This window comes from Macaca mulatta, chromosome 3, assembly GCF_049350105.2.
Source record: "Macaca mulatta isolate MMU2019108-1 chromosome 3, T2T-MMU8v2.0, whole genome shotgun sequence".
Classification (NCBI taxonomy): Eukaryota; Metazoa; Chordata; class Mammalia; order Primates; family Cercopithecidae; genus Macaca; species Macaca mulatta.
The window spans coordinates 147,716,221-147,739,028 of NC_133408.1; the positions used below are offsets into that span (position 1 = coordinate 147,716,221).

Sequence of the window (22,808 nt, forward strand, 5' to 3'; positions counted from 1 at the left end):
CTCACTTTAGCATTATTTGGATATACCCTAAGAAGTGGAATCCCTGAGTATTGGGAGAGGCAATCCTCAATGGGTGCTGGTATCCTGAACGTTCTTGCTAAGTGTGCCAGCCGTGCAAGGCCCCACTGGCTCTTTATCTAGCCATTTCTTAGAGTTGTGCTTGCAGCAAGCAACCTTGAGGGATGGAGTGGCATCTTCCCCTGCATAAAAAATAGGCTTGCTTCCACTTGCTATAAAGCAATGAATCCTCCAAGTTCAGTGTTCCTCAGCTGCATCATAAACTCACTAGATGTGCACTATTCACATGGTATCTTTGTGTCACTCCCATGGGACATGGGGACATGGAAACTCAGGCCAATACAATGATCTTGTTGCTTGCTATGCCATGAGTTACAAAGTCTTTTGTATTTGGCCCAAGAGTTTTGTGTCTTCTGTTATCCATGAAACAATAACAGGCCAACTTGTTAGTCTCAAGTAGAGTAAGATTTCAGACCCAGTTACTGACACTGGGTATTTGAAATCAGGTTGGAGTATTTCTGTAGGCAAAAATGTGTAGCAGTGATGGGACAAGAGTGAGCAAGCAAGGTGGCTGGGGTGCAACATTTAAGGAGGTACCCACTCTCAGATTTGTGCAAGCAGCAAGTGTTAGCCCTGCACTTCCATCACCCTGATAGTGAGTTCTTCCTTACATTTTGGAACTTAAGTGCCTTCCTTGGCTCACTCTAGTCCCAGTCCTGCAGGAAAATGCAAATTAAAACAATGATGAGATACCATTTGATTAGTGAAAATTAAAGTGTGATAAAACCAAGAAAGCAAAAATTGAAGTTTGACAAAATCAAGTGTTGGCAAGGATGTAGAGCCCCAGGAACTCCCATTTACTATGGTGTGAGTGGCCAATGGCATATTCACTTAGGGGACCATGTGGTGTTATTTAATCAATTTGAAGTCCATACTCCATGGCCCAGAAATTCCACTGCTAGGTATGTCTCCTAGGGACAAAGTTTGCATAGATGCTCAAGGTCACATACACAAGAATGTTTACTGCAGCATCCAAAGAAAAGTGAACAAATAAGTTTTGTCATACTTAAAGGAAAAAATTCTATAAGAAATTAAAATGGAAGAACTAAGGCTACCTAATATGGAAAAGTCTCAAAAATATAATGTTGAATGAAATACCCAAGTTGCTGAAAGACACATACAAAATGACATCATCTATCTAAACTTTGAAAACATGTCAACATATATTGTTCGTAGATAAAAACACATGTGAAAATGTGAAAAAAAATCATGATAATGCAAAATATATGCATTTACCCCTAGCAAGGAGGGTAGACAAACGGGACAGTTGTGTACCTGAGACATCGATATAGTGCCTGTCATGTTTTATTAAAGAAAGTCCCGAGAGTGACAGGCTAAGACTGTTTTAGAGAAAGCTGATGGTGGGGTATAAACGTGTCTAATATATTATTCTCTATTATTTTGTACATGCTTGAAATATTTCATTTAAGAAGTTGAGATTCAAGATAAAAGGTTTTTAAAGGTTTTTAAAAAGCGCAAGTTAAGTAACATGTTAGCTTATGCATCTTAACAGCAAAATTGAAGTGTCTACAGCCAGTCGAATGTTTTAGCCAATTTTACCACTTTGGTTCCTCCCCCAGCAGGCTTCCATGATACTCAAGGTGTCTGCCTCTCCTCGTGGAATCCTACATAATTTCCTAACTGCCAGGACAGACACAGATTATTTGGATCAACTTGTTTGCAGAAGGACAAGCTCTTAAAGCAGAGGTATTTTTGCAATCCTCCACTCCCCAAAATAGGGTAGTCCGGAGATGCCCTTAAGCAGAGAGGGCGCGGGCAGCCCCAGTAAGATCAAACTGAACTTGGCTCAGACAGCAGGTGGGATCCAGGCAGGGCCCAGGGACTCACGAATGCACGCGTAGGGATCCGAGATGGTCTTGAGGGGGTCCCTGTAGAAGAGGGGCCTGCAGCGGTCGCAGTGCTGCCCCTCAGTGTTGTGCTGGCAGTCTTCACACACGCCCCCGCTGAGGCCACCGCTTGCCAGGTACATAGTCATGTCGAAGTGACAGCGGCTGGAGTGGCTGTTACAGCTGCACGCTGAGAGGAGAAGAAAGTGACTGAGAGGTGGACCAAGGCCTCGGGTGGCACAGCCAGCACCTCCGCACTGGTCAGGGCACCCGCTGGCCCTCCGCGTCCTCCTGCCACTTTGTGTTCTTTGTATAGATGTACCAAGAAAACAAAGGGAGAAAATGTGTGCTCTCAGGGGATCTTTCTAGTACTCTGATTCTGCTCCAACGCTTTCTATAAAATGTGCTCCCGATACGTTAAATATGTAGTTTTTAAAAATCAAGTGAACAAAAGTAAATCATTTCGGTGATTTAAAGTCACAGAGTACAATATTTGTGGTATTCATTAAAGGATGCTTTTACTGACTTATGCTTTGTGCAACTGACATTTTTACATGAAATGTTCTGCATGCTCTGGGATTCCTAGAGAAGACGGCAAAGCTCAATCGGCCCGGCCTCTCCACATAAGCAGGGAGCTGCAAGGGCTGCGGTCAATTTTATCTCATCTGAGGCTGGGCCAGAGGCCTGGAGGGAAAGGCAGTCTGTTTGGAGGAATTTGTCTTCATGGTAATGTCTACACTGTTTGTCTTTTTGGTTCTTTTCCTGTAAACAGTCCAAGGTCAGGCTGCATTTTCCTGGGTCTTGTATACTGTGACTCATGGATGAGGCTTTTTTTATTAGAGCTCTTCTAGGGACATTTCATTCCCTCAAATTGTTTGTCCTAGTCTGGGAAAAGAAATTGAATAACAAATTTGTTTGGAAGTTCATTAAAATTCAGAGGCAGCAAACATGTTAGCCAAACAAAACCAGCATCTTATTAGCCTGAATATTTTATTTAAAACAATACAATAGCCTGTCAAACTCAATACTGGGCCTCATTTCTCCTATTATCCTACAGCTGGGTTTAAGGTCACGCTCATGGAATGTATGACTATTCAGGATGACAGTACAGATCTCTGAACCAAATCTAGTGTTCACCAAATTCTTGGAGTTGCCTTGTCCCTGCTGATATTGCCATTATATGGCTCCGTACCTCTATTGGAAGGGTGCCACACAACATGCTTACTGTTTCATTTTTAAAATTAAACAATTTGTGGCATGAGGATTGGAGAAGTTGGCAATTCTTCTATGTGAGATAATTGGGAACATCGGGATATCACACTATAGGAGCTGGGAGGACAGCCTCACCACTTTGGTGCCTGCAGCCCCACAGAAATGAACGAAGTGTTTCTCAAAATAAGGAAACTTAGAGAGAGCACACTCAGTCTATGCAGGGAACTGAGTTTCACCCACATCTGCAAGCGTTGTCCTGGAGGTCTGCAGCTGGCCTCCAAGGAGCATCCTGGAAGAAGTCCTTGCATCTCTCACAGTTTGGACCATCTGTATTGTGCTGACAGACACACTGAGCGTGAACCTGCATTGTGCAATAAATAGAGCATTAAAAGAGGGCTTGTCCTTGGGGACGTTGGGGTTCTTTAAATGGGAAATGAAATACCAGGTCCTGGTACCTCTCTGATCCTTAGTTTCCCGTATGTTAATTACAATACTGACCTTGACTATCTTCTATTATTTTCTTAACTAGCTTTAAACTTTATAAAAATTTTAAAAGTTCAGTGAATTTCTAAAATACAATACTGTTTTTTGGCTTTTCTAAGTTCTAGTTTCAGGGCAGCACATTGCAGCCCTCAATAAAGTGAGGGACAGGATGGCTAAGGGGTTTGTGTGGAGTCGTGGGGGAGTGGTATATGGGATTGTTCAGGAGCATAAGAAAAAAGAGGGAGTTAGAAAAGGGAACGAAGCTGAAGAAAGCCATGTGATTCTCCTGGATTTTCCCAAAATGCTCTAAATGACCCACATGCAGAGAGAGAAGTTCTGTTTCCAGTGAATGGGAAACAGTGTAGCTGAATGGGAAGGCACACTAGCTGAACATTAAGCCTTGTGTGAGTATGCCTAATAAACAGTTGACATTTATTTAGAAGACACTCTCCATGGGGCTCTGCATAAAACTACAACTCTTCTACAATATCTTTTAAGGCTAGTGCCCCCAGATGAGAGAGATCTGCAGTGTTAAGACACAGCCATTCCCAGTGTAAGAATGCTACTTGGATTGAACATTTGACAACATCAGATATTGCTGAAATACCTTAGCATTGACTACAGGGTCTTGCACACAAAAGTCCTTCAATAGATTTTTGTAAGAGAATGAATGTGAAATTATTAGGTTGGTGCAACAGTAATTTCAGATTTTGCAATTAAAAGTGGTGGCAAAAACAGCATTTTTGCACCAACCCAATATGATCCCTCTCCACCAAATCTCCATGCTCTACAAAATAAATGAAAAGAGGGCGAGATGAAGTATCTTGAAATCCTAAAGTATAAATTCTGCTCACTAGTTCAATGATGTCCATATGCCGCAGAATCCACAAGCACCTGTGGCTGGAGGAACTGGAGGGTCCTAGGTGGCCTATTAGGATAGGCTGAATGGCACCCACGTAAGCATAAAACTGGCACTTAGATTTGTTGATCTCCATGTGGAGCGCCTCATCTACATTCAGCACCAGGACAGTGAAAGGCAGGTAGGACAGCCCACTGTTCTTTCGGATTAATAACTCACTGTTCCAGGAGGGCTGAAAACATCTCCCCGCACCTTCTGCATAGGGCGACATTCGCTAGCATGGCCATTGCAAAAACAGCTTCCCCGAACAACCATCTCGTACAGAGCATAGTAGTATTTATCAAGGGAATCATTTTGCCTCCTTCCAAGCAAAGTATCCCCAAGGGTGTGGAGCTTGGTAAAGTTTATCCTCAGGTTTGTCAATGTCACAAGGTCTAAAGAAAGGAAAATAATGAATCAAAGTGAATTTGAGGCGCATCAGTTCAAGGGACTCTTCTTGACTGATATACCCTTAATGTACTATAGAAAAGCGATTATAGGCCCAGTGTGGTGGCTCGCGCCTGTAATCCCAGCACTTTGGGTGGTCGAGGCAGGAGGATCCCTTGAGCTCAAGAGTTCAAAACCAGACTGGGCAACATGGTGACACCCCGTCTCTACATAAAATACAAACATTAGCCTGGCAGGGTGGCACATGCCTGTAATCCCAGCTACTTGGGAGGCCGAGGCACAAGAATTGCTTGAACCCAGGAGGCGGAGGTTGCAGAGAGCTGAGATCACACCACTGCACTCCAGCCTGGATGATAGAGCAAGACTCCGTCTCAAGAAAAAAAAAAAAAGAAAGCAATTACAAGGAATATGCCAAACTTGAAATTTTTTTAAAGCTGATATGAAAAATATAAAGGAATTCATACCTTGGATGTAGGGGCTATAAGGGTTTTCAATTTCAAAACTGGGATCCAAAACTTTTAAAACAACCTGTAAAACAAATATAGATAAATTTATAGTATATTACTCGAAAATGTAATTGTCAAACACACTTTTTTTTTAAACCTCTGAGGCTCAAGCAATCTTACTACTTCAGCCTCCCAAGTAGCTGAGACCACTGGCATGTACCACCACGCCCAGCTAATTTTTAAAGTTTTTTGTAGAGGTGGGGTTCTCCCTATGTTGCCCAGGCTGGTCTCGAACTCCCAGGCTCAAGTGATCCTCCTGCCTCAGCCTCCTAAAGTGCTGGAATTACAGATGTGAGCCATCCCACCTGACTGTAAAATGCACTTTTATGGAAGAGACCCTGATCTTACAAGAAGGCTGAGCCATTGCTTCCCAGCTGGCATAGAATACAGATTATCATTTGGGTTACCATATGAATAGAGGTACCAATAGCAGAAATAAATGAAAGGTATTAATCAGTCATTTCTAGCTTTTTATGTACAAGTGGTTCGTACAGGCAGAAAAGGCAAAGAGAACACTTATGCTGGATTGGGATGAAGTGATGGACAATTTGGCAAGCCATGATCAATTTGGATTTGGTGGGGAATTCTGGAGCTGTCTTCTGCCACTAATTCTTTCTGCTGTACCTGATAAAATAGTACCTGTTCAATCCCACTCACTCCAACCTTCTGCCAGGCACCAGCTTTGCTCAGAGGGTTGTTCCTGGCAGATTCCCCTGGGGTGGTGGTTTACAGAGCACGGGGATGAGATAGCTAATGCCAGGCTGCTGCTAGCTTACATGGCTCCTCCGCAAGCTTTAGAAATGGGTGTTCCTTCTTCTGGGTGCCTGGGGCCATGGTGCCCCGTTTAAGTTTTATCCCACTCCCACCTTCAGCTAAGGACTCTTGTGCAGGATTGCTTCTTTTTTTTTTTTTTTTTTTTTTTTTGAGACAGAGTCTTGCTCTGTCACCCAGGCTGGGGTGCAGTGGCCGGATCTCAGCTCACTGCAAGCTCCGCCTCCCAGGTTTTAGGCCATTCTCCTGCCTCAGCCTCCCAAGTAGCTGGGACTACAGGCGCCCGCCACCTCGCCCGGCTAGTTTTTTTGTATTTTTTAGTAGAGATGGGGTTTCACCGTGTTAGCCAGGATGGTCTCGATCTCCTGACCTCGTGATCCGCCCGTCTCGGCCTCCCAAAGTGCTGGGATTACAGGCTTGAGCCACCGCGCCCGGCCAGGATTGCTTCTAAAAACGTATTTAGTATTTATTTGGGACTCATTTCAATTTAGACACTTTCATTTTTAAAAAAGCAACAGCCCAAATTATGTTGCAGTAAACACTATCAAAATTTTTTCATTTAATTACACTTTTTAAAAGTTTAATTTATATAAAATAAATACAAGGAAGGAAATGCTACCTCTCCACCTGTTGAGGGTTCAATATCCGAGTATTTGGAGTCACAAACAATGTCTCCCACTCCCTGGGCCTGGCCAGATGTGATGTTAGGAAAGGAAGTGGCACAGTCTTTTGCAAAATATTTGAACACTTTCCAGGTGTGTCCATAGTCTGTGGAACGTTCAACTAACATTGCAGCAGGCCGAAAAGTCTAGGAAAAATGAGTAAGTTGGCACATTTCACAAAGGCAGATTTTATTATCGACTTCAGATTGAGTATTTATATTTTCTAATTCCATTTTTAAAAACTTTAGGTGTATCTTTTTGTTGTTTGTTTTGTTTTTGAGATAGGATCTCACTCTGTCGCCCAGGCTGGAGTGCAGTGGCATGATCTCGGCTCACTGTAGCCTCAACTTCCCAGGCCCAGGTGATCCTCCCATCTCAGTCTTCTGAGTAGCTGGGACTACAGGTGCATGCCACCATGCCCAGATACTTTTTTTGCAGAGTCAGAGTTTGCCATGTTGCCCAGGCTGTTCTCAAACTCCTGGGCTCAAATGCCCACCTCAGCCTCCCAAAATGCTGGGATTACAGGTGTGAGTCACTGTTCCTGGCCGGGTCTATCTTTTAAAATCTGCTACACAATACACACACCACAGTCTCTTTTCAGTATTTATGAGTACACACTTTGTCCTCATAATCTAATTGCATTATAAAAATGTTTATGGCATTGTGAATTATTAATGAAGAAAGATGGCTTATAAATTGAAAAGTTAATGTAGTTAATACTTTACAGCAATTTGTTGTGATTCTCTTTGCCAAGCATGCTTTTCCTCTGGCAAACTCTTATACATCCTTCAAACCTATCCATGAAGTTTATCCTGGTTCCCCACAGCAGATTTAGCCCCTTAAATTTCCCAGCATTTTAAATCAATCATACTGCTAATTCTGTACTTATCACTTTGCATTATAATTTTCTATTATATTTATATGTTTGTATCCATGACTAGATTGGGAGTTATTTGGAGACAAAGACTGGTGGTTTTTTTTTTCATTTTTTAAATTTCATATTCATTTTTTCTTACCAAAATGAGCATAAAGTCTGACATCAAAATTAGAGTTTTCCTGAATGATTAAAGAAGCACTATAGCACAGTGATTTTCTCTGGCATCTGACTAACCTTAGTGAAGACTCTTTTTTCCTTCCCCTTGATCACAACCTTTCCATATTTACCTGAATAAGTTCCAGTTCCTGCCCTTTTCTCCCAAAAATTATCTTTATAGGTTTTGTGGTTCCTATCACCTCAGTACTGGGAGTTTTCCTTTTCTCTGTGTCTTCTAATTTTTTAAAAAAATCATATAGTCGTGGCCATTGATTTTTAAAAAGTGTTTGTTTTTCTTCATGTAAGAGTCAAAGCTCAGGTGGCAAAGGTCAAGTCTGAACTTATTCTGTTTTTGTTCACTGCAAGGAAGCAAGGCAGTGAAATTCCAGATAAGCACTGAGCATTTGGGGAATAGATAAAAGAGGGGCAGCAGGCCTATTCATCTGTACCTTAAAGGTCAAGATAAGGTGGCTGAACCGAAATAATGCCTCTAAGTCCAGTCTGATGCTGACATGATCAAGACCTAAGGAAGAATCCAGAAAGAAGAATATCAGTGAATTTGAGAGACTCCTGTTTATCATGTTAATTCCCCACTGTGGCTTATCTGTAATAAAATCTCTTTGATGCCACAAGGCTGATGATCACTTTCCCGTCTGTTGGAGTGGTATCCCATGCCACTCCAAGCCCAGGAGGTGTGGAGGGCAGGATACGTTTCACCCTGACGGTGCCCACATCTGTGTTTTAGTGGCAACACACATGGCCACTATGTGGCAGCATTACATATAACCAAGGGAGTTTCAGGACATTTGCCCTAGGTGGAAAGAGAGAAAGAGAGGTTTCATTTCCTTGTACTAAAATCTTGACTACACATAAACATGAGCTAGCTAGCCAAAGGATGGTAAAAACCAATGCACCCGTTTCTTCCAAGAGTTGCTAAAAGTCATTTGAACTAGAATTTCATTGTCACCTGGCATATAACACAACTTGGAATATTCCCCTTGGATTGGGGACCTGTGGGCTCTTCTGTGGCTGAGGTGGTGGCAGAGGTACCCTGGTCAGGGTTTTACACCAAGCTAGTTATGATCCATCTCTAGCACAGATGTGGGGTATCAGTCCTAACCTGAACACAAAAGCAGCCCAGATCTGTCTAGAGCAGCACCGTCCAACAGAAATAGAATATGAGTCATGTATGTAATTTTAAATTTTCTAATAGCCACATTAAAAAAAGTAAAAAGAAACAGATAAATTTGTTTGTAATAATATACTTAAACCAACATATTTAAAAGTTACTTTGACATATAATCAATATTTTAAAAATTAGTGATTTTTTAAAGACAGAGTCTCGCTCTGTCCCCCAGGCTGGAGTGCAGTAGCAGGATCTTGGCTTACTGCAACCTCTGCCTCCCGGGTCAAGGGATTCTACTGCCTCAGCCTCCCGAGTAGCTGGGACTACAGCCTTGCTCCACCATGCCTGGCTAATTTTCATATTTTTAGTAGAGACAGGGTTTTGCCATGTTGGCCAGGCTGGTCTCAAACTCCTGAGCTCAAGTGATCTGCCTATCTTGGCCTCCTAAAGTGTTCGGATTACAGGTATGAGCCACCGCATCCTGCCAGAAAATCAGTGATTCTTTATTATACATTTTCTCCCAAACTATGTCTTAGAAATCTGGGATGTTTTTACACTTCCAGCCCATCTCAGTTTGGATTAGACATGTTTCAAGTGCTCACACTGGACAGTATGGCTCCAGACGACAGTGGCTGGACTACAGTGAATCGGGGTTCAGCCTAGAGTTTTAGGGTGAAAAGCTTAGGGACGTGTTTGCTGCTAAGTGGGCAGCCACATTGCAGGCTGAGTGTCAAGAGTCCTAACCCTTTCTAGAAAGGAGATCTGTCCTTCTCTCTAAGGTGCTTGGTTGAGAATCCTTGCTCTATGTCATTGGCTTGGACAGAATGACATTCCCTTTGTGAGGAGATGTGGAACAAGTGTTAGATGTGGGGGTCAAAACAGCCATTAAGCAAAAATGGCACCATTCATCAGGAGGACAGGTGGCTGTGGAAAAAAACACCTCACATTCATTAAGGAGAGTCCAGCTGGAGATCAATAACTAGGATCCAAAATGAAATGGCATTTAGTAGACACCAGTCAATCATTGGTCAAGTGGATGACATAAATAAAACAGCCTCATATTATGCTTGCCCTAAACTATCTTATATATTATTATTATTCCCACACTCACTTCTAATGGTCTAAAATCTCCTAAAGGAAATACATTCAGGAATTTGTAGAGAATAGAGGAATTATAGTCCAAAGGGCAACACATATCAATGTAGTGAATGAAATTGTTTTGTGCGGGTTAAGGAAAACTGAAGAGTTCCAGGCTAGTGTTAAAGACCCCAGGCTAGGGTCATCAAAAGTAGGCAAGCCTGCATCAGGAAAGGCAGGCCTGGATGGATGTACATTCAGGCACATGAGGCCCATGGCTGGGGTGGGACATGAGGATCCCTGATCAGGTCCACATTTATAGTGAGCATCTAGGAACCCAGATGGTCAGTGCCAATGTAGGCTCAATATCACAATTGTTCACAAAGAGAGAAAGGCATACAGCCAGGAAGGAAAGAACTTCAGTCCATAGCCAGCTATCCTTTCAATTCAGATATTTTACTTTGGCTTACAGTAAGAAGCAAAATGTTCTTTTTCTCTTTCCCTTCGTGTGTTGAAGGAAAAAGCACTTGGCGCTAACTCTCAGACTTCCCCTGGCATTATTCACTCGGTTTACATCAGTGTGTTTTGTATTAGGTTTAATTTACCAACACTTCATAAACTTTCTTCTTCGTATTATTTTTTTACAAAGAACAGAAGGATGCAGAGATATTTTCTTCCACATGGAAAGAGTGAAACATTCTGAGTTATGTGCTTAAAATATACTTTGATATTCCTGTAAAGGAAAGTATTCTTGTTAAAATGAAAATAAATTGTGTTCTTGTATGGGTCTCTATATTCTTGGAGGATACTGTTCCATTCCAATATAATACTTTGCTGTGACATTATTAAAACCATACAAGGAAGAGGATGTCATATTAAAATATCGAATAAATAAACAACTGGAAAAAAACTTAAATCATACCATTTTCAGACTGCCACCATTTCTTTTCTCTGTCTGGTTCAAAACTTACAATGACATTCTCAATGGTGTGGCTATTGGGTTGGGTGTATGGATCATATGGAAATCTAGAGTCACAGATGAAGCATTTTTGTTCCCCCTGGAAAACACCGTCATTAAAATTAAAAATAAGAGTTGGAATTACTTATTGTTCTTCTAAATTAAAGGCAAGCTGTACTTACTATATTTGTCTTCCAAACTGGCTAAAAATAAAAAGCAGAGGAAATAACAAGACATCAAAATTCCTATCAATAGGTGCCAAAGTACAACAATAAACTATGAATTAAAATTTTAGAAATTGATACATTTGGAATAAAAATGTAAATTTATGCAAAACTCATTTTCTGTCATATAAGAGGCAGAGGACCTGGAAGTTATTTTAAACTGCCACAACTAATATTAAGAAATAAAAAATTAGAAATAGACCTCTTAGAAGGTCTTAGTGAATTGGAACTAGTTTTGCTTAGGATTTTTTTTGTTTTTGTTTTTGTTTTTGAGACAGAGTCACTAAGACTGGAGTGCAGTGTTGTAATCTCCTGGGTTCAAGAGATTCTCGTGCCTCAGTCTCTCGAGGAGCTAGGATTACAGGCATGCACCACCACACCCGGTTTTTTTTTTGTATTTTTATTAGAGACAGGGTTTCACCATGTTGTTCAGGCTGGGTGTTGAACTCTTGGCCTCAAGTGATCTGCCTGCCTTGGCCTCCCAAAGTGCTGGGATTACAGGTGTGAGCCACCACCCCCGGCCTGCTTAGGATGGATTTTTGAAGGTTACAACGCAAAGCCTGGCCTTTGAGTTTGCTTAATTTAATGCGTCTACTTGCAGCTGTACTTGAAACTCCTAAGGGGCTCTATAAGGATTTCCAAAGCACTGTCAGTGGCCTGCAGTTATTCCTGGCTAATACTCAGGGAACTCTGAAGGAGCTCTTTTGCAAAGCTTCTGGGAAGCGGAGGCTGGTCATTATAACCTCCTGTGCCGAAAATTGCCTACAACAGCATAGGCGCTCAGCTGGTGGCACTCAGTGCACGTTACTTGTATGTCCTAACCATGGCTCACAAGGCCCAACATGATCTGGCCAGGGCCACTTCTTTGCCTTTGTGTCTACTTGGCTTTTCACTCCCTTGACTCTGGCTACACGTGCTTCTTGCTGTTTTTTAAGCACTTAGAGTCAGAAGAGTTCAAGCTGTTCTTCCTCCCAGCTAGTCTTATCTCTTGCTCCTTCCCTTCTTTCAGGTTTCTGATTAAATACCTTCATTTCAAAGAAACATTCCCGGACTACCCTATCTAAAATGTCACCGTCTTTTCACCCCCATGGCCCTCTGCCACTCTCTATTTTTTATCCTACTTTATATATTTCCTAAGCCCTTATCACTACTTGAGGCTATATTATACAGTTGTTGGTTTATTGTCTGTCTCCATAATAAGAATCAAAACTGAATGAGGCAAGGACTTGGTTTTGTTTACTGCTGTATCCCCATTGCCTAGAATAGTGTGTGGTACATAGTAGATGTTCAGTAAAATTTATTAAATGCAGGATGATTTTAATGATTATTTCAGTTACCGTCTGTCAAAACAAATCAACTCTTCAAGAGATTCGTATAATCATTGTATCTTAGCATCATTTGTCACTATAGACCTTATTGCTGAAGAAAGCCAAAATGCTCTTTGAAAATTAAGGCAAAATGGATCTAAATAAATTTTGCATAGGGGCAGGCTCATCCCAGTGACCAGTAGAAGCTTTGTGATTCTATCAAAAGTGATGGACTTCAAATAATTTCCAATAATATTATGGAAATTGCTTGAGAAAATATTTAACTTCAGGGTGTGTGGGCCATTTTTTGGTTAACATTTTAGAAGTATAGTCTTTGATGAATTTGACTTAAGAGAATGCTTAGTTGTAGCCACTAAATGTGAGTTCCATCTTGGATAACTTAATAGGTCAATGTTGACTGGAAGCTTCTGAACAAAATGTTTTGTTTGGTAGCTCTTTCTTAGGTAACAGATGGGAAAAAATCATCCTCCATGCTGAATGTATGTCTAGACTAGTGGTCATAGCCCCTCCTATAATACATTTTGTCAGCCTGAAATATTTTGAGGGTTTTTTCCAGCTCTAAGCTTTCTAAGATTTCTGTCATTCTCTAGACAAAAGAAGCCTCCACAATTGGAGTTACTTCTATTTTTGGTAGTATAATTTTGTGATATAAGAACACCAATTTCTAATTATCATCAGAGCATGTTGGCTCAGGCAACAGTAAGTAAATGCCAGTGGTTGGAGAACAAGATGGGTGGTGCTCGTATTGGAAAGTGGCAGTGGCTCATGCCTGTAATTCCAGCATTTGGAAGGCTGAGGCAGGCGGATCGCTTGAACCCAAGAGTCGGAGACCATCTTAGGCAACATAGTGGGACTGGTCTCTATAAAAATACCAAAAATTAACAGGGCATGGTGGTGCTTGCCTACTCCACCAGTAGGTGGAGTAGCCTCCCTTACTTGGGAGGCTGAGGTGGGAAGATCACCTGAGCCTGGGAGGTTGGGGCTGCAGTGAGCTGTGATTGTGCTACTGCATGCCAGCCTGGGCAACAAAGTGAGACCCTATGTAAAAAATAGAGTTGAGAACCACTTCTTTGTCCAGAGCATCTGGACTTAGTAGTCACCTGGCCTAGAGTTGAGCAGAACTTCCACCATGTAATTTCCTTGCACATGCAGAGAATTTGCTTTCTTACACAAGTACTTCCCAAACTTAGAACAGTGATATGCACCCAAGTATTGTCTCCACTTATTTATAATAGTCACCTTTTACTAGAAACCAATTTGAATACAAAGCATTTCCCAGAGACTTAAACAGTTGCTTTAAATGAACAATACATGGAAAAGCCTGGACCACTAACGTTAGGCTTATGTCCAACTTCCTTCCTGCACATCCTCTCATTTAAGGGGTGGACGTGATTACCTCAGGGTTTTCGGTAGGGATGATACTCAGATGACCTTGGATGCTTGTTCCGTTGCCAGTACATGGAGAGGAAAAGAAACCTGAAAAGCCACTGATCCTTTTATAAAGTTGGTCTTTAAGGGGAAAAGGCATAAAAATATGTTCACACTGGGAATTTATGATTTTTAGACAGTATAACTTCCAAGTGGTATTATGTTGGTGTATAATCAGTTCAAAGTTCTACACCTCCTCCATCTCTAATTAAGGCAGAGCAGTGAGGACTCATGTTCAGCATAATGGCAGCAGGCCCTGATGAATCTTCAAACTTCATTAAATGAGTCAATTATGTTTGCTCTGTGGGAGTGGCTAAGGTAGCCAAGTAGACCAGTAAATTTTATAGTAATTCCCTACAAAGACTAACCAAAAAGACTTTTATGTCTCATTCTGAAGGTAACAGGAAATGGAAATTAAGCAGATCTTCTTTATTTTTGATTAGTTAAGGTTTCCTGGACTTTGAATTATGTGAGCGTTGGCTCTCTATATCTGCGGGTTCCATATATGTGGATTCAACCAACCAAGGATTGAAAATATTTGGGAAAAAATATCAACAATAAAACAATAACAGGGTAGGCCCAGTGGCTTAGCCTGTAATCCCAGCAACTCAGGAGGCTGAGGTGGGAAGATTGCTTGAGGCCAGGAGTTCAAAACTAGCCTGGGCAACATAGTGAGACCCTGTCTCTAAAAAAAACAAAATTAAAATTAGCCAGGTGTGGTGGTGCATGCCTGTATTTTTAGCTACTTCAGAGGCTGAGGTATACTCCAGCCTGGGCAACAGAGTGAGACCCTTGTCCCTAATGAATAAAAATAAGATAAATAACAATATAACAATAAAAAGAACATAGATTTTAACATGTAGTGTAATAATCATTTTCATAACTTTACATTATATTAGGTATCGCAAATAATCTAGAGATTATTTAAAGTACATGGGAGGATATACGTAGGTTACATGTAAATACTATGCCATTTTAGATCAGGGACTTGAGCATCCATGGATTTCGGTGTTGGGGGAAAGGGTCCTGGCACCAATGCTCTGTGGATACCGAGGGACAACTGCACCAGTGTCTCCATTGTTTAGAAAGGAATGTTGTCTCCTTTAATGTCTGAGTAGCCCCAGGTGTACCTGGAAAAATCTACATCATTGATTAAATAATGTCCCAGCAAATGAACAACCCACCTCCAGGTAACTGAGGATGCAGTATTTCTGGGCTCTGCTCAGCCCACAGGTAGAAGAAGCCGTAAGCTGTGTGTTCCTGCCCACCAGGAGATCGCCGGTGGTGGGATGACAGGCACCCCTGTTGCAGTCATCTTGAGCTTTTGAGTAACTGAGCCACCCTTGAACACAACAGAAATACCTTACAAGGAATGCAGTCTAAGGATAGCACAGGGCCTGCAGAAATGACTAGTTAAGGGGGAGAGTTATGTATTTATTTAACATTGGTCAAAGATGTAACAGACTTTTAAGTTTATTAATAGATGATAAATGGTCCCTACTTTGCTTGCTGGGTGCATGACATGTAATAACTCTTTGAGTCTTTTGAAATCTGTATTCCAAAATACAGATTTGGATTAAAGATAAATACTTCTAAAATGTGTTGAACTGAGCTCTGTATCAGCAGGATTCTCCATCAAAAATAGATGCCGAGAACAATACACTTGAAAGGTACTGCATTCTGTATCCCTCTCTTATTTACAATGGACAATCAAGCCTGAGTGACAGAGCAAGACCCTATCTCAAAAGCAACACCAAAACAATCCTATCATTTTGGAAGTAGGAAGGTGCACATATCTTACTTAGAGATTGAATTTAAAGTTAAATCTCAGGAATTAAGTTATAAATCCATATAATCAAATTATTCTGGAAAATTTTGTAAGTTACCTATATAGTACAGTATAAATGGTTTTGTGTAGACAAATCCTAACATACCGTTTGAGAACTATCAAGTTAGATAAAGAAGGAAACAAAGGAAACTACGTGCAGATGAGCAAGCATTCCAATCATTCCGAGTTAAGATAACTGTTAAACGTCTATACGGGCATGAGTGGTAAGTAGGGTCATCTGAAATATTTCTTTCCTGCAGGGTTTGTTCCATCATGTTATCTAATACACTTTGGTAAGCAATAATTTATTAATGGATTTGTTAATTGTTGGGAAGATTGAATAAAACAAAGTGGAATCTTACTGGGGGTTAAGATCTAAAGTTAACACACAAAGTTAAACATATATACAATGAGCGTCTACTGTATTTTGTGGGTAGCCACTTATGTTACAGGAAAGAGGTCCTGACCCAGACCCCAAGTGAGGGTTCTTGGACCTCATGCAAGAAAGAATTCAGGGTGAGTCCATACAGTAAAGTGAAAACAAGTTTATTAGGAAAGTAAAGGAATAAGAGAATGGCTACTCCATAGACACAGCAGCCCTGAGGGCTGCTGGTTGCCCATTTTTACAGTTATTTCTTGATGATATTCTAAACAAGGGGTGGATTACTCATATCTTCCCCTTTTAGACCATATATGGTAACTTCCTGACGTTGCCATGGCATTTGTAAACTGTCATGGCACTGATGGGAGTGTAGTAGTGAGGACAACCAGAGGTCACTGTCGTGGCCATCTTGGCTTTTGGCCGGCTTCTCTACTGCAACCTGTTTTACCAGCAAGGTCTCTATGACCTGTATCTTGTGTTGACCTCCTATCTCATACTATGACTTAGAATGCCTTAACCGTCTGGGAATGCAGCCCAGTAGGTTTCAGCCTCATTTTACCCAACTCCTATTCAAGATGGAGTTGTTCTGGTTCACATGCCTCTGACACTTACAGAAATAGTTTTATTTGTTCTTTAAAAACTATATGTGAAGAGGACAATATCATTTTATTGTTAATTCAATTAAAGCATTAGAATCCTGTTTGATTCTGGAGGCCAAATCTAAGCACTAGTTTTCTCTTTATTGCAATTCAAAATGATAGTGATAATTTTGTGGCCATAAAATAGCCTCTAGATGGAAGGGCAGAGGACCTAGAATGGCTAAAACGTTTGAAAAAGGAAAATAAGGGTGAAGAAATAGCTCTATCCAATATGAAGGCTTACTATATAGCTACAATAAAGAAGAGACTGCAATTTTGGCAGATGAATAGACACCTAGATCAATGGAACAGAATGGAGAACCCGGAAAAAGACCAACATAAATATGTCCCACTGATTTTTGAGGTGCAAATGCAACTCAATGGAGGAAGAACAGCCTTTTAAATAAATAGTGCTGGAGCAATTGGATCCACAGCCAAAAAAAGAAAAAGAAAAAATGAACTGCAAGCAAAACCTCACACCTTATAATATTAATTAAAAATTGAGCATAGACTTAAGTGTAAAATGTGAAACTATAGAGCTATGAAACTCATATAAAACATAGGAGAAAATCTGGCATTTAGGGCTAGATGACTGATTTTTAGGATGGCCAAAAAAAACCCATGACCCATAAAAGGAGAATTTAGAAAATTGGACTGTGTCAAAATTAAAAACTTTTGCTCTGAGAAAGACCTTGTGAAGAAGTGAAAAGGTCAACTATGGGGAAAGAGAACATACTTGCAAACCACATATCCAACAAAGCTCTTGTGCTTGCAATAAGAGCTTTCAAAACTTGACATTAAAAAACCAATCAAATGAGCAAATGGCAAGCAACATGAACACAATACTTCAGTGAAGAAGATACACAGATGGCAAATAAACACATGAAAAGAGGTTCAACATCATTAACCACTGGGGAAATACAAATCAAACCACAATGAGATATCACTACACACAGATCAGAATAGCAAAGATAAAAATAGTGATAACACCAGATGCTAGAAAGGATGTGAAGATCACGCATACGTGCTGGTGGGAATGAAGAATGGTATAGGCACTCCCAGGAAGAGTATGGTAATTTCTTACAAAACTAAGCAGGTGCTAATCATGCAACTCAGCAAGGGAACTCTTGAGTATTTATCCCAGAGAAATTACAACTTATGTTCACACAAAAACCCTACGCAAATGTCCACAGCATCTTTATCTGTAATAATAAAAAACTGGAAAACACCCAATGTCCTTCATTGGGTGAAAGGTTAAACCAAATGTGGTACATCTGTACCATGGAACCTAGTAAAAAAAAGTAGTGAACCATTGATACAAGCAACAACTTGGATGGATCTCAAAGGAACTGTGCAGAGTGAAAAAAGGTTATATACTGCATAATTCTATTTGTATCACATTACTAAACGACAAAATTATAGAGATAGAGAACAGATTAGTGGTTGTCAGTGGTTAGGAAGGCAGGGAGGGAGGGAGGTGGATGTGGCTATAAAAGGGTAGTGCTAGGGATCTTTGAGGTGGTAGAACTGTTCTGTATCTTGACTGTGGTGATGGGCACATACATCTATATGGTGATAAAATGGCATAGACTCAAATACACGCACACATGAGTACATGTATAACTGGTGAAATCTGAAAGGCCTGTGAACGACATCAGTGTTGATTTCCTGGTTGTGATATTGTGCTATAGTTATATAAGATGCTATGACTGAGAAAAATTGGGTGAAGGGTATATGGTCTCCCTCTGTGTTATTTCTTAAAGCTGTGTGTGATCTTACAATTATTTCAAAATAAAAAGTAAAAGAGACAAACAATTCCCAACATCCATCAGCCTTTGGATGGTAAACCAAGCAAATCCCAGACTCAAAATATACACGTGACATGTTCTAGCTGCTCTTATACACTTTATCCTTGAGACATGAAAATTTATGCCAAGCCTTATTTCAGTAGACAGGAGTGACAGGGATGGGTCTATAATAAAAAATAATAACCATACAGTGAAATCAGCTTGGTTTCTTCTCAGTTTTCTCCATTTAAAAAATATAATCATCTTTCATAAACTTGTTTTACATTTAATGGCTTTCTTTCCTTCAGTTTGACCTCCAATATAGCCTATATGGTTATTGAAAAAACCATGTTATTTCTCTTACACATTATTCACATGAACTATTAATCTGGTCATTTTGTATTATTAGGCATAAAACATACAGGGATCATAAGTTCTACAGCTAAGAATATTATAGTGTCTCCACCCACACAAGTTACTAAATGACACTTTGAACAGGAAATTTTCTATTCTCAATCTCAATATAAAGATTGTTATTCTAAAGCAAAAGCATATTTCTTTCTCTTTCTCTGAGACAGCTATGTGAAGAAAGCTAGCTCCATCGGACACTTGCTGTTTTGTGGTATAATAAATGGTTAATGTGGACTTTCATTTACCCAGCAACCCACATTCATGCTTTTTTTTTTTTTCTCCAGAATTGGTATCTAGGATAAATAGCTATTCAGGAGTTTGGACTCCAATAGACCAAAGATTTTTAAAGACAAGATCAGGTATAACATTTCCGTTGATGTTACATGTGAATAAAAGAAGACTTCCCTTCCAGGGATTTATTCTTTTAGACAAGTTCCATCCTGGATTTTTTTTTAAATTGGAATTGTTGCCTTAGAGATTTAACATGTTTTTATAACCTGACTTGGCCAAACTTGTTTACAACAGAAATTTTTTTCAGAAAATATATTCCAGGACTTAGGGAAATTGAGCTATTATTCCTATAATATTATAAGTACAAATATGAACTTCTTGTCTAAAATATTTGGCAAAAAGTGACTAGAAATGTAAATAGTTAAAGTTTCATGCCTGAACATAGACTGAGCAATATCCTTCCTGGGATGAAGTTTCCGAATGCCAAATCACATTAGCAACATGTTGGAATTAATTCAGAAAATAAACATGTTTATGTCTTCTGACAATCAACACATTCCTAAAAAATGACACAACCTGAAGCTAGAACCTGAAGATAGAATGTTATGAATTTTATGAATGTTATGAAATTCCAAAATGAATTTAGGAGATCTGGTCATTTAAGGAAAATATACAGTAAATTTTCTGTAAAGAATTGTTTTATAGAAATTACTGTTACTGTATAATTTCTCTAGTATTTCTGCATGTTGTCATAATTTTCTCAAATACATGAGATGCTTTCTCACACTTTAGAGTTCACATCAGAGCTTTAGAGGATGTAAACACACGTTTATATGCTCACGCAGATCATAATGGGTGAGAAAAAATACCAAGAATGTGGCCGGGCATGGTGGCTCACACCTGTAATCCCAGCAATTTGGGAGGTCAAGATGGGTGGATCACCTGAGGTCAGGAGTTCAAGACCAGCCTGGTCAACATGGTGAAACCCTGTCTCTACTAAAAATACAAAAAATTAGCTGGGCATGGTGGGGGCACCTGTAATCCCAGCTACTCGGGAGGCTGAGGCAGGAGAATTGCTTGAACCTGGGAGGTGGAGGTTGCAGTGAGCTGAGATCGTGCCATTGCACTCCAGCCTGGGCGACAAGAATGAAACTCTGTCTTAAGAAAAAAAAAAAAAAAGAATGCATGTAGATAAGGTTTGCACTTTGCGTGAAGTTCCTAAAACCTATGGGGTAGTGCACTTTTTATGATTACTTCTTATATTGCTCAGTCAGAAGGCAAAACTAAGTGTTTAAATATGCTGCAGTATTTATATAAGTGTTATGTTCAAACTGTCAATGGAAAAATTCCCAAGCTGATGATATGAGGCTAACCTGGTTGGGAGTTTGACCACAGGCAACTCTAGAGATTTGGTTTAGGTCAGGGCAAGCTCACATTTAGAAATGTACGATTGATTGCAGTGAGGCCTTTTCTGCCCAAGCTAATTTAGTTTAGAAAATTCCTTCTCCAGAGAGAGGAGTCCCCTAATTGAAGAGGGCTCTCTTAGCAACTGTGGACTGGTTTAGAACTTTTGCAAGATGCGAGTAAGGTATTCTATATAAAGGATGGGGAGAAGGTAGAGTGATCCTCAGTGGTCCCTTCTAATTTTGGATATTGGTTTAGTTTCAAAGAGAACATGTAAGGCAAGTGCAGGTTAAAATAACTATTTTTCTGAATGAGACCAGATCTAAACCTCCCAGTCCTGGGATGTGGAGGATAAACTGAGGGCTCCAGATGAATGACATGTTTCTGTTCCCACTGGGGTGTGGCTCACCTCTCCAAGGGGATTTTCAACAGAGAACAAATGAGTGCTTACCATCTGGACCATTACCAGCAAATCTAACTGGAAAATTACCTCAGGGTTGGAAAATTGCAAAGAAAAAAAAAACGGTGAGATTCTGAAGGTTTGCTGTCATGAAGAAATTCAGCGTAAATCTTTGAAGTGAAGATTCTAAGCAAGTTAGTTAGTACTCAGTAATCAAAGGCAGGCCTGTTTTCGATGTAGAAAAGTCAGATCAAAGAGAGTAATTGCTGGAAACATCTTCTATATGATTAATGCAAATTATTCTCAGCTTATTAAAGATGGCAGGAGCATGGAGAATTTTGCCTTTTAGCTTAGAACTGCTGCTTACTTAGAAGAGGGAATTTTGCCTGTAACTTCTTCACAAGACCTCATTGCTGGGACAAGTGTTACACTGAAAGCATAGCTATTAAAAAAATTAGACGCATTGTATTTGTAAATTAAGACTCTGAAACTATTCTCTGTTCTTTAATATTTTACTTTACTTATCTGAAGATAACATTCCATTAAAAAGTGACAGAAATAGCAATATGTGGATACTAAACATGTTGGAGTGGAATTTTTCAGTTGCTTGACACAATTACACAACAACAGAATAGCTACACAAGTATACAGCGCTATAGAAGAAAGAAGTGAAATGTTTAAAAGCTATTTCCACTTTATTTTAGGACAATACAAGCAGAAAATAGATTTTGACAACGAATACTCACCAAGGTGCAAAAGAAGGGTCAGTTGAAATTGCATTCTTTTGTCAGGAGATGATTAAGTTCAATTCTACTGGGTTAAAAAAAAAAGGTTAAGGTCAATCACTGATAGAAGAAATAATTGCCATCATCACATGTTATGTAAAAGTGCTCAGAATTATTGAATGGTTCTTATGCTTTAGACATAAGAAATATCCACACTGTCCAGTTCCTCAAAAAATAAGAGTGCATAAACATTTTAATAAATATTTGTTTGCTCTTAATTTTTGCCATTTTTCAAAATCACAGAATTCAATTGTTTGTGGGAAAGAAGAGGAAACAAATATAATTTCCTTTGTATATTTTAATTTTAACCTACTTTTTACCTGTTCTTATTTAAAAACCTTTTCTTCTAAAAATTACAGTTAATACATACTCATTATAGAAAAAGTAGAATATTCAGACAGGCAAAATGAAGAAAAATATCCCCTATAATACCACCCACAGCGGGCCATGATTGCTCCACTGCACTCCAGCGTGGGCAACAGAGCAAGACACGGGATGGAGGGAGGCCCCTCTCTCAAGGGCCTTTTCTTCCATACTTTTTCCTTGCACAAATAATTTTCAAAAATAATATCACACTGTTTTCTTATTTCAATCAATACATTCCAGGCATCTTTCTGTACTAACAAATGCATTTTTAATTAGTGATATTTTATCAAGATTAAGATCACCTGGAGTCTCCTATAAAGCAAACTTATGATTTTCTTCTTTGTAGATTTGGCCATGGCCCTTGAGAGAGAGGCCTCCCTCCATCCCCAAGTTACCATTAAAGAGAGTTCTGATCCGGAGTGGAATATATATGCACTTCAGTGGGTCAGGAGAAAAGAAGGTAAACTTTATAATTTTTTTTTTTGGACAGTGTCTCACTCTGTTGTCCAGGCTGGAGTGCAGTGATGCAATGGTGGC

The 22,808-nt window shown here is 39.9% G+C and overlaps 1 protein-coding gene across 1 annotated transcript in view; it reads right to left on the reverse strand.

Annotated features, from left to right (window-relative positions):
- The window catches only part of LAMB4 (laminin subunit beta 4), a 101,956-nt gene extending 80,016 nt beyond the window's left edge, over positions 1-21,940 (reverse strand). Inside the window, exons 1-9 of the mRNA XM_015134674.3 lie at positions 21,867-21,940; positions 15,224-15,381; positions 11,024-11,159; positions 8,348-8,421; positions 6,823-7,011; positions 5,391-5,454; positions 4,699-4,913; positions 3,378-3,498; positions 1,927-2,115 (exon numbers count right to left, since the gene is read on the reverse strand). Of these exons, the coding sequence (XP_014990160.3) occupies positions 1,927-2,115; positions 3,378-3,498; positions 4,699-4,913; positions 5,391-5,454; positions 6,823-7,011; positions 8,348-8,421; positions 11,024-11,159; positions 15,224-15,381; positions 21,867-21,900 (1,180 nt within the window). The 5' untranslated portion in view covers positions 21,901-21,940. The remainder of the gene's footprint in view (positions 1-1,926; positions 2,116-3,377; positions 3,499-4,698; positions 4,914-5,390; positions 5,455-6,822; positions 7,012-8,347; positions 8,422-11,023; positions 11,160-15,223; positions 15,382-21,866) is intronic.
- Between the last annotated feature and the right edge of the window lie 868 nt (positions 21,941-22,808).